This window comes from Ascaphus truei, chromosome 2 (genome assembly GCF_040206685.1).
Source record: "Ascaphus truei isolate aAscTru1 chromosome 2, aAscTru1.hap1, whole genome shotgun sequence".
In the NCBI taxonomy this organism is placed as follows: Eukaryota; Metazoa; Chordata; class Amphibia; order Anura; family Ascaphidae; genus Ascaphus; species Ascaphus truei.
In genome coordinates, this window is record NC_134484.1 from 40623942 (window position 1) to 40639532 (window position 15591).

A 15591-nucleotide genomic window follows, 5' to 3' on the forward strand; every position below is an offset into this window, starting at 1 on the left:
ACACACGCCCCCACATCTCCCCGCGAGCGGCCGCTCTGCTCCCGACCGCCGGGGTGTGTACCTGGAGGGGGGGGGGGGTCCGCAAAGCAGAGGGGACCTGGCTACATAAATAAAAAGAATCTGAATTTATAATATGTGATTTCTGGGCTTGCATTTCAGTTACCAGTTTCTCAATATTAGGATTGGTTTTCGAGGTGGATAACAGAAGCAGACGGTGCCCACATGAGCGTCCTGCACTTATTTTTAACAAAAGTTCATTGCCCAAAACATCTACTCGCAAAACAATCATGTGGCATAACGTAAATGTAATTTAAATTGAAATTATTTATATTAATTTGATTTATTTTATATTTTTAATTGTTAAAGAAGTTATTCCAATTGTGTTCATTTTCAAAAAGAATGTTAATAGTCATAAGTTTCCCATGTCACGTTTTTAATTTTAAACGATTTTGTATTATTCCTTTCCCCAACCCATTTCTGAGTTGAATTTTTCTTTCTTGCTCCATCCGGCAGGCCACGCCAAATGCCGATGGGCCACGGGACACAGATTGGCCACCCCTGTTTTATGGGAACTCATTCGTGATCTTCTTCGACCAGAAAAAACAAACTACTGTATTCAAATACTGTAGTAATACGAATATAGAAAAAACGGGGAATAAACTCCTCAACCAGTGCTCTAGGTTTAGCAAAAAACATGTCTCAGGTGGTAAAATCTTTACTATGCAGTTATAATCCACAAGTAATGTTTTCATTCATAAACGCAGTTTCGTTGTTGTGTCCAGGTACAGAATTGGGAGTATTAATAAACAACAGGTCAAAATAAGCTCAGAGATACGGGTGTGGGATGAAATCAGAATATATGGGATGTCAGGTGGACCCGTATAAAATGGGACAACTGACCCCTAACTCAGGCATAATGGTAACCCTTAGAGCTAGACCACAATAGTAGTATTTGAAAAGTTCGTCATGTATTCATTATGAAAAAGTACTCACGACCACCACAATCCGACGTCCTGGAGACAGCGTGCGCTCAGCCCGAAATAGACATGTAGAACAGTTCTCCCAGGGGGGGGAATATTGGAGAATATTCTCCCCCCTGGGAGAACTGTTCTAGTAATATGAACATTAAATGTGAAAATGGGCTGTGTGACATGCTGTGGGTTACTGATAAAACTGATGGGCACCATTCTGTAAGTCTATAGCATGGGAGGGGGGGGGGGGTCTGTGTGCGTCATTTTCAATTTGTAACATGGAGTGACATGATACATGAGAGCCTGACCCCACTCTTACTGTACATAAACTACACATATGCTGTCTCACCTGTTTAAATATTTGTATATCCAACACTTTGCTATATTATTCCCCATAATACATTTAAAGTAATGTGAGTAGAAAGTTAGACCAAAAGACCTTGGTAGTGGTATATCCTAGTCCATGTTTTAAACCTCTCCCCTGTGTTTAAACAAACATAGTTACTGACTCACTGGCAGTGAACGGGTTAAATTGACCGCCGATAAGGAACATTTTTTCCTGCCTGTTTGGCTACTTATTTGCAATCACGGTTTAGACACAATTTGTTCGGTCTCGTTTTGGTTTTGCTATGTTGAACTCATTTGCTGTATTCTGCTGTGTTAAATGTTTTATTAGGTACTATTTCGAAAGATGACCGAGCACGAATCTAACAACAAAAACGAAATATATTTATTTCTGGATTAATAGGATCCCCAATGAGGGAATGGGGTTTTAAAACAATGCATTATGTATTATAAATGGAGCTGAAGCAGCAGTGTGCTTTTTTTCATTTGCTAAACTTAACTTGATAAGTACTCTATTTGTTATTAATCAATCCTGATATACTGTATTTAAATAGTAATTCTGAAGTTGCAGATCTTAGTGGCTACTATGTAATTCTATGCACCGTAAAAATTGTGCGAAAGATAAGACAATTTTGTTTTAGCAGGAAAGTACATAAGAGATATTATTTAAATAAGAATGTGAAATGCTCCATAATTAGGGTAAAGCTTTTTGATCAATCTGGTGCCATTTTTAATTCAGTTTACTAAATAGCACACCATACTTTTTAGATTACCGTGTTCCAGTTGCTTTAGAACAATTATGAGCAGTGCACTAAAATGCCTAACAAGCAAAACAAAAAGCATCTATTATACAGGGTTACTGGCCAGTGCTGCTTGGAAGTGCAGACAGCCTAGCACAGCAGCACAGAGTGAAGACAGCCACAGCACACAAGATTGTAATAAATGTGCAGACGTTTCGGTTGAAATTGATTATAAATCCTGATGAAGGACCTATTGGACCAAAATATTGGTTGTTTTTGGAACTTGTCAATCAATATACATTCTTTGCAACATTGTGTGCTCTGGATTGCTTTCTAAACCATAATCATGCTTTTAAACTTATAGGACAAAACAAAATGCTAGAAAAAGTACCTGTAAATAATAATAATAGGTAGCCACCCATGACAGCACTTAATAATAGCATGTTCTTGTATAGCGCTGCTAGTTTTTCGTAGTGCTTTACAGAGACATTTTGCAGGCACATGTCCCTGCCCCATAGAGCTTACAATCTATGTTTTTGATGCCTGCAGCACAGGGAGATAAAGTGACTTGCCCAAGGTCACGACACCAGAAATTGAACCAGGTTCCCCTGTTTCAAACTCAGTGCCAGTCAGTGTCTTAACTCACTGAGCCGCTCCTTTGCGTTAATGCTGATGAGTCCCACCCATCCTACACTGTTGTAACTGAAACACAAGAAAATAGTCTGGCTGACAATAATTTCATAAACTGTAAAAGTTTCTCCATTTCGGAAGCATCGTCTTCAGTACAGATGGGCGAATGTGTCAAAATGAGCCCACATCTAACCTTCAGCATCAGCCTGCTGACGTTTTTATAAAGATCTGCAAATGTCTTCAAGCTTGCTTCGCGAAAAAAGCTATAAATTCAATTTTGTTTGTGAATTTCTCACATTTTGCCAGAGAAGTGGCAGTATAAGCAATAAATAAAGGGCCACATGGCCTTGCACATTGGCATTGAATGCTTGCCAATTTTCTTTTTTTCTGCAAAACTTGCCGAATTTTGCAACATTTTCTGTTAAAAAAAAAAATACATTTTGCCCGGCTCGCAACCCTCAGCGAATATTCCCCCCATCTCTAATCTCTTACATTGTCATTGGCTTCTGAGAACATATTTCAATCTTCATGTGCATTTAGTCTTTACAATGGTAACAAAAACAGACAGTGGCTAAAAGCAAATCAAAAAGGATGGTACACAACCATAGAACATACCTGTGGGTATGTGGACTACTCTCATGTGACTCCATTCTGCAAGGGAATGCTTCCTGGTGAATACCATTTGACTTCTGACTGCTCTCACATCTCTATAGATTCATTTCACACTCTTAGCTCCTTGTCAGATGCTGCTTATCAGGTATGTACACAGAACCATGAGCAAAAATCCCAACTGTGTAAATATTAACGCCTCTGACTGCATGCAGTTCACAAAGAGACAGGAATACGTGCTAACACCCTCCCCCCCGCACCCCCCACGCCCCCCGTAGGAAATCACAAGCGTGGTTGTTCTAAAGATGTAACTCGAGGAGTGAGGAATAATACAATGCTTTAATTTACTCATAGATGTCGCCAGTTTCTTCTCCATCGCCCTTCTTGTCTAAGGGCTGGATGCACGAAGGTCTCTCAAACTGGGGAAACTAATGGGATGTTACAAAAAAATCAAGAATAACCATTATTTTCCATGCAATGCCTGAACGGTTCAATAGGACTCTGCTTGACATGCTGGGTACCATTTATCCCACATTGAAACAACATAAGAACATAAGACCCACCCCTGTCGTAAATCGGCTCAAATGACATTTTTATGACATAGGAAACTCCCCCCCCACCTCTTTTGATGTGTAAAAAGTCTTGACTCAATATATAAAAGATAAAAGATTCTCTCAAACTTAGATAGACGCCATCTTCCCGGTTGTGGCTGTGTACTTCACATATACAGCTGCATATAAAATGTGACAGCCGAACGTCTATTTTCGCAGGAGAAACAGTTATCTGTCTTAAGCAACTCTAACCTATGCAGTGTGTGGTATGATTTGATTCGTTTTATTGCCACGATACCAAATATGAACCTGTTAGTATTCAGAATAGATGGTGTCACATGATATCCTCATGTTTAATAAAGTCCTCCAACTAAGTGGTGACCTGTTTGTCATCTCTCCATGTGATGCACAAGTGATCATTCAAGAATGTTATCGTTTTCTTTGAGGCTGACAGCCAATGATCTGGCTTTCGTCTATAGCAGTGGTCTCCAAACTTTTCAGTAAGAGGGACACATCGCATATTCTACACATTTTCTTAGGCCAAAGAAGAAAAAAAATCTTTTTATAATTTTTATATATTTGTATATTTTATAAATGAATGAATAAGTTTTATTTGGATCTTTTTGGGGTAATCAGCATGATATGATTAAGAACAAAAGAGAAATGGGACAATTACAAAGAAAGGATGCCGTGTTTACACTGGGAAATTATATAAAATGAGCAAATATACATATATGTCAAGTTGCTGTGGGCCGGATAAAATCTTGTGGGGGGGCCTGATGTGTCCCCCGGCTGTATTTCTGAGACCCCTGGTCTATAGCCTTCAAATTACACACATTTCACTTTTAGCGGGCCATCAGTGATAGGCCCTCCCTCGCCCCCCTCTCGCCTCCCCCCCTCCCTCGCAATTAAGCCCTAAATGTAGATCAGCAAAAAAACCAGGAAGGGTCTTGACCTGTCAAAACAATATCTTGTATTTTTAAGACTAACTAACCACATTAACCCCTGAAGCACCAGAATGATTAAAATACTTAATATTCCCCACTATTTTCATTAGTGGTGCACACCTAGCAGCAGTATTGTCATAACAATTAACTTTAACTGATGGAGACTTACAAATGTGCTTACAATACTCTCTTTGCTAATGGAGCTTACAGAGACAAACATACATAAACACAATGTGCGACAATGACCAACTACTTAACGTGATAATATAGAGTGAAAACATGCAAAATAAAATCTGAGCAGCCTATGATGGCAGGAGCTGTTGGCTACTAAAGTATTACTGACAGCAGTATGATAGTATATATTTATATTCCCCCTGTTTCAAGTCTGGTGGTAAGTCTTCAGACTGGTACATATTAATACTTTTTAGTTACGTCTTAGTATGCCTGTGCTGCTATAATAGCAAAAAGCTATGAAATTTAGTAAGGTAGGAATATGTTGGCAGTATTGCAAGTGTAGCAATTAGCAGGAGGAGAGATAGCTGTGCTGATAGTGCTGCTGATAAGATAGATATCTAATCAGTTATCTAGCATAATAGTCTATCTCCCATCCTCAGAGCCCAGACGCAGGCTGGTAAACGTCTCTTCCCCCTCTCTCCATAACTGCCTCTGCCTCGCTGATGCTTGTAACATGTGACGTCACACGCCGTGCATACGACCTGACGTAAGTTTCGCTGATAGTCTTAGCTTCATCCGGGATAGCGTCGGTGCTGTCTGGCGTCTTTATTAAAGGTACTGGTTACTATGGTAACCTATTCTCAGTCAATTTGATAGTAATCAGTGCAAAAAATGGTACACTAATCGCTGGCTTTATTATGACTACATATCCATAGTAGGAATGCTTAGATTGCTGTTACTATGAGTTTTTCACAGTCACCTTAGTGATAGTGTATTAGAGTCAGAGCTTTAAAAACCTTAAAAGATCTCAAAAAGAAAGAATGGGGAAGGTATTATCTCAGATATAATACACACAATGTATACATTTGCAGAGGCTAATGACTATTAGTTATGTACTCGGTACCTGTTCTAAGAAATCTGTCCTGGAACAGAAATATCCATTTCTGCCTTCTCTGTTTCACCCCCCCCCCCGCCCCTCCTCCCTCCCCCCTCCCCCCCTCACTCCCCCGCCCCTTTCCCTTGGCAGCTCTGCCTGCTAGCTGTATTTGGATGTCAGCTTTCCTTGTAGTTTCACTCCCAGTGCACATGGAATGGATACATTATGTTTCCTTTCTCCCTCCAGTCTGTCACACCCCTGGTTGCCCTGGCAACTTCTCCAGTCCTCCTAGTTTATGGGCTTTTCCATTCCCTCTGTCCCTGCTGACAGTTAGTTTAGCCTTACCCTATTCCTGTGTCACTAGCAGTACCCACTGTCTTTTACTTCCTGACACTGGCAGAGTGAGTACCCTTCTATGTTACTCCAACCGGCAGGCCTAATCTTTTTTACCTGCCCTTTACTACAAAGCATCCACAGAGATTAACTCTCCCAACACAACATCAAATCCACAAGTGCCTGTATTTACTGCTGCTTTTCTAATAAAGTGAAGAAAATATAACAGGACTTGGTGTGCTTTGTGCTTTTTGTACTATGTAACTATGAAACTATGTAAATATGTAGCTTTGGAAAGAGGGCTGAGTTAAAGCTATCTCGGGCTATTCACACATCACACGTGACCCTGGCTTCAGAATAAAATCTATTAAGCTTTTCCAAGTATCATGTTTTTTTACCGTAGGAACTAGGTTGAATTAGCTTAGTTTATATGAATTATGTGTACACAAAAGCCTAATTTAATGTGTGGGGAGAGGGTTCCTAGTACCTGTATATTACCATGATACTTGGAAAAGGCTCAAAGATTTCTTAGAACAGGTACTGAGTACATTACTGTAATATTCATTAGCCTCTGCAAATGTATACATATGTAACCCTCCCTGACTGGCTCTCTAGGGAGGTTACATCAAGGTAGTTGTGTGTTTGCCATCAGCATAGATTTACCTTATCATAGTGTACTACTGTCTGTGGTCAGCTTGGCAGTGGCAAAGATGGATGCCAGGAGTTTTTATAGTACAACTTCAATCTGTATTCACCAGGCTTGGAAATAATGCAATCACAGTTAAAATTAGATTGACAGGGTTGCACTTTATTTCATCCATACCACTGTCACTCGACACATTTCTACTCATGGGATGTACATTTACTTGTTACTGTTCTGACTCATTGTTCCCAGTATGCCTTACAGTATATGCTCAGCCGTCCCACTGGTTCAACGGCTGAGCATAAACCTTCCTATGTGCGAAGTGTTCACTGCTGTCTTGCCTTCACTGTCTTGTTGTGCTTCCTGATCTTTGCTCCTGACCTTAGCTATTCCTCCGGACTCCGCTCTTCTGTTCTCCTGACCCCGGCTACCTACGATGATCTGCACCTCTCCAAGGCAGGACCAGAGGAGTCTGCATTAATTCTCACACGTGATGCACGCGCGCCCGTAGACCGGCGGCTGGTAGATGGCCCAGGTGATGCCCCGCAGGAGGCAGGGGAAGTGTAGCACCCGATAGCGGGCCGAGGTAAGCCTTACAACATCACGCAACAGCCCCACACCAACACAAAATCCACTGATCAGCGATTTTGGTCACCATGTTACTGCGCAGCGCTGTCCCGGTCGCCCCCACATCGCCGTGTGTATAGTGAGGTAATGTGTGTATGTATATGTATGTGTGTGTGTGTGTGTGTGTGTGTGTGTGTGTGTGTGTGTGTGTGTGTGTGTGTGTGTGTGTGTGTGTGTGTGTGTGTGTGTGTGTGTGTGTGTTTAAATAAGTTTGGATATAAATAAATACTTTAATAAATATTTTAATAACGTTGTACATACATACACACACACTCACACATATACAGTACATACAGTACATACATACACACACACACACACACACACACACATATATATACAGTACATACATACATACATATACACACATACACACATTTTCAGCGGCGGTAGCGGTGCAAATTAATTCTTTTTCTCATCCTCTCCCCTGTCGGCCGGTTCCACGCTCCCTGCCGTGCGCGCGCACATTATAGAATGGCTGACTAACCTCAGCCAACTAAAACTGCTGCGCGCGCACGACGTAGCGTGCGCACGCAGTATAAGCGCGGCCTGAGGCTGCTCAGATTTTACTTTGTATATTTTCATTCTATGTTATCACTTTAAGTAGTTGGTCGATGTCACACCTTGTGTTTATGTATGTTTGTCTCTGTAAGCTCCTCTAGCAAACAGAGTATTATAAGCACATTTGTAAGTCTCCATTATTTTAACATCCTCATTAAAAGTTAATTTTTATGTCAATCCTCATACTGCTGCCAGCTGTGCACCACCACAGGATCTCTTTTCAGGGCCAGTATGCAACAGTAGCCTATTAAAGAACAATTCAATAGAATAGAATAAAGCACTTGAAAAGAATTAACTCCTTTGTTAAAATAGCAGCCCTGATTGTTAAGCCATGATTCAAGCCATTATGACGTAAATAAGGCGTTAATAAATAAAGCCTTTCTCTATCATTGTGCTGTTCAATATAGCTCTGGCATCTTTGATATAGATGGAAGAAGCTTCAGACAGATTTGTGAGAGGGGAAAAAAACTCCCTGCCCTTCTTGCAATAATTTCCCCTTTTTGCTAATTGTGGTATGCAAATAAACCTCCTCTTCTGAAAATCACGACCAGCTCGTTTTTATTACATAAACCAGTAATGACTTTGAAGAGCAGCAAAAATATGTTGGCGAGGTCAAAGCTCAGAGTAACCAAGGGCCTCACAGGCCTCACATGTCCTGCTACACCTTTTGGACACCCCCTCAGTCTTCCATTTAGCTAGTTACTGTGCCACTTGCTGTCTTCTTTCTGCTGAGAGGGTTCATTTTCGTGTCTGTAAATCGACCACCTTAATGACTCCTCAGGGTTATATGGCAAAAGGGTACAATTCTGAGGCAAGCAATTCTGCCCCATGCTGCATGTATCAAGTGAAAAAATCCCATAGAAAGACACAGGATCCTTCTCTTTGAAAAGGTTGTTGCTCTTTATTGTTGTGATCTTGTTACTCCTGTGCTGCAGAGAGATCTGCTTCTGATATACAGTATGTGCTGCATGCCCAAATGAGTTAAAGGAGCAATCCACCCTAACTAACCTCCATTTTGTTTTTTTACAGGATTGGAATCGGGGGGTACTCCAGAGCTGTAACAACCCTATTTTCAGGCCTCTGGGTTCCCGTGTTACCTACTGGTCAAGTTACCCGTATTACTTCCTGGTTATTAAAGCGGATTTAATTGGCCATCCAATATGAAGTCACAACTCATGATGTCGCACCTTTCTATTGTCTGAAGTGTGGCAGCCATTTTGCGTCACCTGAGGGAGATTTCAATCTGGTAACTTCACCGGTATGTATCTCAGGAACCAGGGACTTCCTGGTGCTACAAATACTGTTTTTTTGGCTCAATGTGAATGCTCCTTTAAGTCAATTCCAGTTACCATAATTTCAGTCTCCAGTGCTTAAATGATACAGCGTAACACATTATTGATAAACTGCATTTCTTTTTATATCTCTGGTAATAGTTTACTAAGTGCTAAAATAAAAAGCTATAATGTATTTAGTGACACAATGTCACAGTACTTGTAAGAGCAAATCCAATTAACGAGTGACCATTGATCGTTGGCAAGTTTGACGGCTTGTTAAGTAACTCCCAGATGTTCTGTATCTCATGTTATTGCCTATCCTAAGATATTATTATGTGATACATAGGGGTGTACTTTACAAATATGGCCTTTTACATCCTATAGAAAGATTGTGATATTTTATCTATGCTTTTCTATCACTGTCAATTCATACAGATATCTAAGGGAATTACTGCTTCAAAGCAGTAATCCTGACTGTTTTGTTATTTTATTATCTCCCTCCCGTTTTCTTTTTGTTTGTTTTTTACAGGGTGGGAGCCGGTGGGCCCTGCCGGATGTATTGGGTTATTTCATCTCCGCGGACCCAACTGTTCCCAAGATACTTACCGGTGAAGATACCAGCTTTCCAGTGCTCTTTAGGAAAACAAAATGGCAGTATAAAATTCCTGCCTCATGCGGGCCAATAGGAAGCCGCAACATCATCCATTACAGCTTCCTATTGGACAGCCATTTAAATTCCAGCGCCAATCCAGGAAGTGATACCGTACCTTCACCGGTAAATATCTCAGTAACCGGGAGATGAAAATATGAAGGTTCTGCTATGAGGACCACCCTGTAAAAAAAAGGGGGGGGGGGGTGGGGTAATAACAGGATTGCTGCTTTAAGTAAGGATTTAACTAAAAGGAAAGTTGTGTGGAAGATAATCTGGATAAATATTGTTTGATAATTGTGTGAAACAGATTGAGATTTCAATTGCAGTAGTTAAATTAATAATTTTTTTGTACAAATTTTGTTTTAAACTGCTATATAAGCAAAGCTAGGTTTAGAAAGCTCTGCTAACATTATGGCATCTATAAAGCGCTCTCTTACTGGTACATTGAAAGATATAACAACCTATGAAGATCAATAATTATACCAGAACTTTGATTGAATTTAAGTTTTGGAGAACGGTCAACAATATAAAGGCTTCAGTCTTACGGTGACTAGAAAAAGGATGGTGTGATTAGCGCTAAAAAATATACAATGCAGTGCAATTATTACAACATGTGATATAATACAATAATAAAATAAGGCTGCCAGGGAAACTAACCCAAACACAGTTAGTGATAGACAAAGGAAACAATACAGACCGGCGCCTTAAAGTCCAAATGGGAGAGTTAGAGTTCAAATTGGTGAATTGGAGTGTCCAGCGAATGTTGCTTTGATCCAGTTGTCAACAGGTTCCTCAGCATCAGGATTATTAAATCATGCAGGGGAGACAAAAGGACAAGATCATAGTGTGACACTGTATGACTATACCAATAAACATATACACATAGACAGACTGACATACATAACACTAAACAACACTAAACAATGGACAATTAAGCTGACTAATAGTATGAATGATTTAATAAACACAATCAAATAAATTGCAGCTGTCTGGTGACGAGCAGGTCTAGGATCCAGTGTGTAAAAACCGGAATCCTACTTACCGCAAGTCCCTAGAATAAATGCAGGTGGGGAGAGTGTAGACGTCCGACAGATGGTGTTGGTGGACGCGTGCCACGTGTAGCCCTCAGGAGTTTCCTATGCTGTCGGCTGGTAATGATGGCACTTCCTCCTTTCCTCGTGGAGTCCTCCAACCGCGCCCGGAAGTGCGTCACAGCGAGCGGGACGATTTACCAGATCTTACTGCCGATTACAACTCCTATAGCCTGCAACTCCAGAAACTGTTTTGAAGGTCTGCTCCTCTCACAGTACAGCTGTAGAATGATTCTCAGTAGCCCTCTATTGAGCCCTCTATTGAGAATCATTCTACAGCTGTACTGTGAGAGGAGCAGACCTTCAAAACAGTTTCTGGAGTTGCAGGCTATAGGAGTTGTAATCGGCAGTAAGATCTGGTAAATCGTCCCGCCCGCTGTGACGCACTTCCGGGCGCGGTTGGAGGACTCCACGAGGAAAGGAGGAAGTGCCACCATTACCAGCCGACAGCATAGGAAACTCCTGAGGGCTACACGTGGCACGCGTCCACCAATACCATCTGTCGGACGTCTACACTCTCCCCACCTGCATTTATTCTAGGGACTTGCTGTAAGTAGGATTCCGGTTTTTACACACCGGATCCTAGACCTGCTCGTCACCAGACAGCTGCAATTTATTTGATTGTGTTTATTAAATCATTCATACTATTAGTCAGCTTAATTGTCCATTGTTTAGTGTTGTTTAGTGTTATGTATGTCAGTCTGTCTATGTGTATATGTTTATTGGTATAGTCATACAGTGTCACACTATGATCTTGTCCTTTTGTCTCCCCTGCATGATTTAATAATCCTGATGCTGAGGAACCGGTTGACAACTGGATCAAAGCAACATTCGCTGGACACTCCAATTCACCAATTTGAACTCTAACTCTCCCATTTGGACTTTAAGGCGCCGGTCTGTATTGTTTCCTTCAGTCTTACGGTGCTGAAGGTGATCCTATAAATAGACTAAAAAATTAGATGATTGGTATTATCAAGCCCATCACCAGCAATTCGGGGGTGTAGGATAAAACTATACACCCCGGCCCCGAGTTGCTGAGTGGGGGGTGGGAAATTGGGTGGGTGCTAAGAGCTTGTTGAGTGAGGGGAGGAAATTGGATGGGGGCTAAGAGCCTGTTTCTTTTTTTTTTAAATTATTATTATTAGTCTTTAGGGAGGATTGATCACCTACTTATTTTGGATTAGGTTCCCCCTTAGAGTTTATGTAGGTGTAGTCAGGTATCCCCATGGCTACTAATTTCCCTGCCTAACACATAAGTCCTGGTACCAGCGCAGGCAGTGTTAGGGTTTAATCTATGCCCTGCTGCAGTAAACAGCTCCTTAGAGTGACAGGGAGGTATGCCTAAGGCCTAGGTAATGCCCACACCGGGGCTAAGACCTGGGACCCTCCACTGGTAACAAAAAGGGTCTGCAGTCCAAATTATAGTGTTCTATCCTTCCCCCACTGGGGGAAGAGGTGTTGTTCTACAGCCAGGGATCTGGCTCTGCCTGTCCTTCCCTCCCTTAGGGGAGTGGGAGAACCTACCCCATACTCCACCAGGGAGTGTGGGAGTCAAGGAGAGACTCCTGGGGCCTCAAGCTCCTTGGGTTGACTCCAGGGGCCACAGAGAAGAGGTTGCTGTGTTATGTCAGTTGCTGTGATGTATGCTGTACAACAAGAATAAAGGCCACCGTTATAAAAAGTATGTGTGCTACTGTAGGTAGCACTCCACAAAAAATGAAAGTTTATAGAAGATGGCCTGATACTGTGGTGCAAGTGAACAGGGAGGAACCTCAGACCCCTCGAAAAAGTCACTGTTATGTTTTACTCCTGCCTGAGGCTGCAGTCTTTCAGGGGGAGGGAAAGAGGTTTTCCTGCAGGGACTGCACCTATCTCTGATAGGCCCTGTTGGAATGGAGGCGCTGCACAGAAGATAAGAGCTACAGATACGAAAAAACCTGTCCCGTCTATCCCCACTAACACTGGTGGACACTCAGAATCCCGTAAGCCTAACAGGTGTGCAGCTCTACACCCGGTAACCAGAACCGAATCTCCCTTAGGGTGCGGGAAAAGGGGTTACATACTGTAGGTTTATTGCAGACACCAGTTTTGGGTATTGAAAACAAAGCAATGTGAATTTGCCAAAGGTTTATATAATGATACACATGACCAAAATGAAAGTATTTATGTTTGCAGAAGGGGTGTTCTCATTTTCTGCTGATATGGGTGGGGTCTCATAGCGTGAGAACATCATGGGATGATCAAGTGTTTGTTTGCAACAGTGTGTAAAGGTCAAACATCTTCAATACTATTATCATTTTGTCACTGGGCCCATTTCAACAAAATATATATTTTTGCACATACCAGTATATATTTTTTCATATCTGAAGTTCAAGAGCGACGGGTACCTTTAATAAACTGTGTTTTTTACTAAGAGCTAACACATTCAATACTAATTCCTGAGAATGAAAGAATATTCTTATTAGACTTACTGTGCACATTTACTGTCGTTGTACAATCCTGGAAGCAAAAAGAAATCAACAGAAAATCCCTCTAGCACTTCTGTATTAGTGATATAACAATGGAGATTTCAAATAAATGTGTACAGGTGTGTGTATATATATATAGTGGGTTTAAATACGACCATATTACCCTATGTAGACTAATGTGTGTACGTATTATCTACTAATCTTCCCTATAAATGCAAGTGAATACAAATATATATATCAAAGTGAATAAATCCTCTGGAATTAGGGTTGCCAGGTGGCTTCTCCAAAAATACTGTACACAATGGTGAAAGGTGCGACACACTCTAGACACATACACACACACCGCTCTCTGCTCCATGCTGTTTCCTCCTCTCCTTGGCACCTCCACAGGTTCCTGACACCTCCATCTGATTGGCTGCATTACCCAGCAGCAGCCAATCAGGATGGAGGAAGCTGCCCAGCCCCCTAGCAACAGCCCAGCTTTTTCCCTGCTTGGGGAAATCCCGTGCCCCCCCCCCCAAGCCAGTCAGGTCACTATGTCCAGAGAGGTAATACCGGACACATACTGTACATGTAGGGTTGCCAGGTGGCTTGTCCAAAAATACTGGACACAATGGTGAAAGGTGCGACGCGCGAGAATCGTTGGTGGGGAAGAATGTTATTTATAAATGACCTGACTGTTATGTCATTTTTTCTAAATTTCACTCCAAGTATTCACCACTTTGCACCAATTTATATTCTATTTCGTAAAAAATCTGGGGTGGAGTCTTGTGAGGGAGTGGGAGAGGGTGCACTTTCCGAGGATTTTTTTAGGAAATAAAATATGAAATAGTGCAAATTGATGCAAATTGGTGCACGCATGGAGTGAAATTTAGAACAAATGACGTAATGGTCAGATAATTTATAAATAACTGACCTGCAGTCATACTGTATATGGTGAGCAATACTGATCTTACTGCTCCTCCCACAAATTCCAAGATTGTTGCACCTCTCCTTATCCTCTCTCTCTCTCTCCCCTTGTCCTCTCACCCTCCTACCCCCTTGTCCTTTCACCCCCCCCCCCCCTTGTCCTCTCACCCCCCATTGTCCTCTCACCCCCTCCCTTCATCCTCTCTCATCCCCCATCCCTTCATCCCCCCCTCCCTTCATCCTCTGTTAACCCCCAACTCTTCATCCTCTCACCCCCTCTCCCCTCACCCCTCCCTGTCATTATCAGTACAGTAGCTTTCAAATTTAGACTTTAAAATCCAGCTTTAAATTGCATATTAAAATCATGCCATTGAATAAGTAACCTGCTCTGCCTTCTTGGGGATGATCTGTAAGTAAGAAGGGTGCTGCAGAGATTGCAATGCTGCTGGGATGAGATCTGTATGTAAGGGTGCTGCAGAGATTGCAATGCTGCTGTGATGAGAGCTGAGTTATGGAGCCTTTCTGAGAATTTACAATGGTGGTTATTTTTAATAGATTTTGAAAATGGGAAGACTGTTAGTATAGTAAAAGAAAAGTGAGGGCGATTGAGCAATTAAAGTTGCCAGTACTGTATGTACTGTCTGTCACCATATATACACACACACACACACACACACACACACAAACACACACACACACACACACACACACACACACACACACACACACACACACACACACTGAGATACACACACACAGGCAGGACACTAAAAGACACACAGACAGGACACTAAGACACATACACAGGCAGGACACTGAGACACACACACACTGAGACACACACACAGGTAGAACACTGAGACACAAACACACACTGAGACACACAGACAGGCAGGACACTGAGACACACACACACACACAAACACACACAGGACACCGAGACACACAGACAGGCAGGACACTGAGACACACACACACACACACAGGACACTGAGACACACAGACAGGACACTGAAACACACACACACACACAGACAGGACACTGAGACACACACACAGGCAGGACACTGAGACACACAGACACACACAGGCAGGACACTGAGACACACAGACACACACAGCCTCACCTCTCTGCTGTATGCTTTTCCTCCACTCTTTGACCCCACCCCCCAGGCTCCTGCCACCTCCT

General features: G+C 42.0%; 1 protein-coding gene across 3 annotated transcripts in view; it reads right to left on the reverse strand.

Annotated features, from left to right (window-relative positions):
- Positions 1-15591, reverse strand: part of FER1L6 (fer-1 like family member 6) — a 215154-nt gene that overhangs the window by 144972 nt on the left and 54591 nt on the right. The window contains exon 1 of one of the 3 annotated variants that reach the window (XM_075582212.1): positions 3302-3436. The exons of the other annotated variants lie outside the window; for them this stretch is intronic. Coding sequence (XP_075438327.1) covers positions 3302-3336 — 35 coding nt within the window. The 5' untranslated portion in view covers positions 3337-3436. Of the gene's footprint in view, positions 1-3301; positions 3437-15591 lie in introns of those variants that run through there. 3 annotated transcript variants of the gene reach the window in all.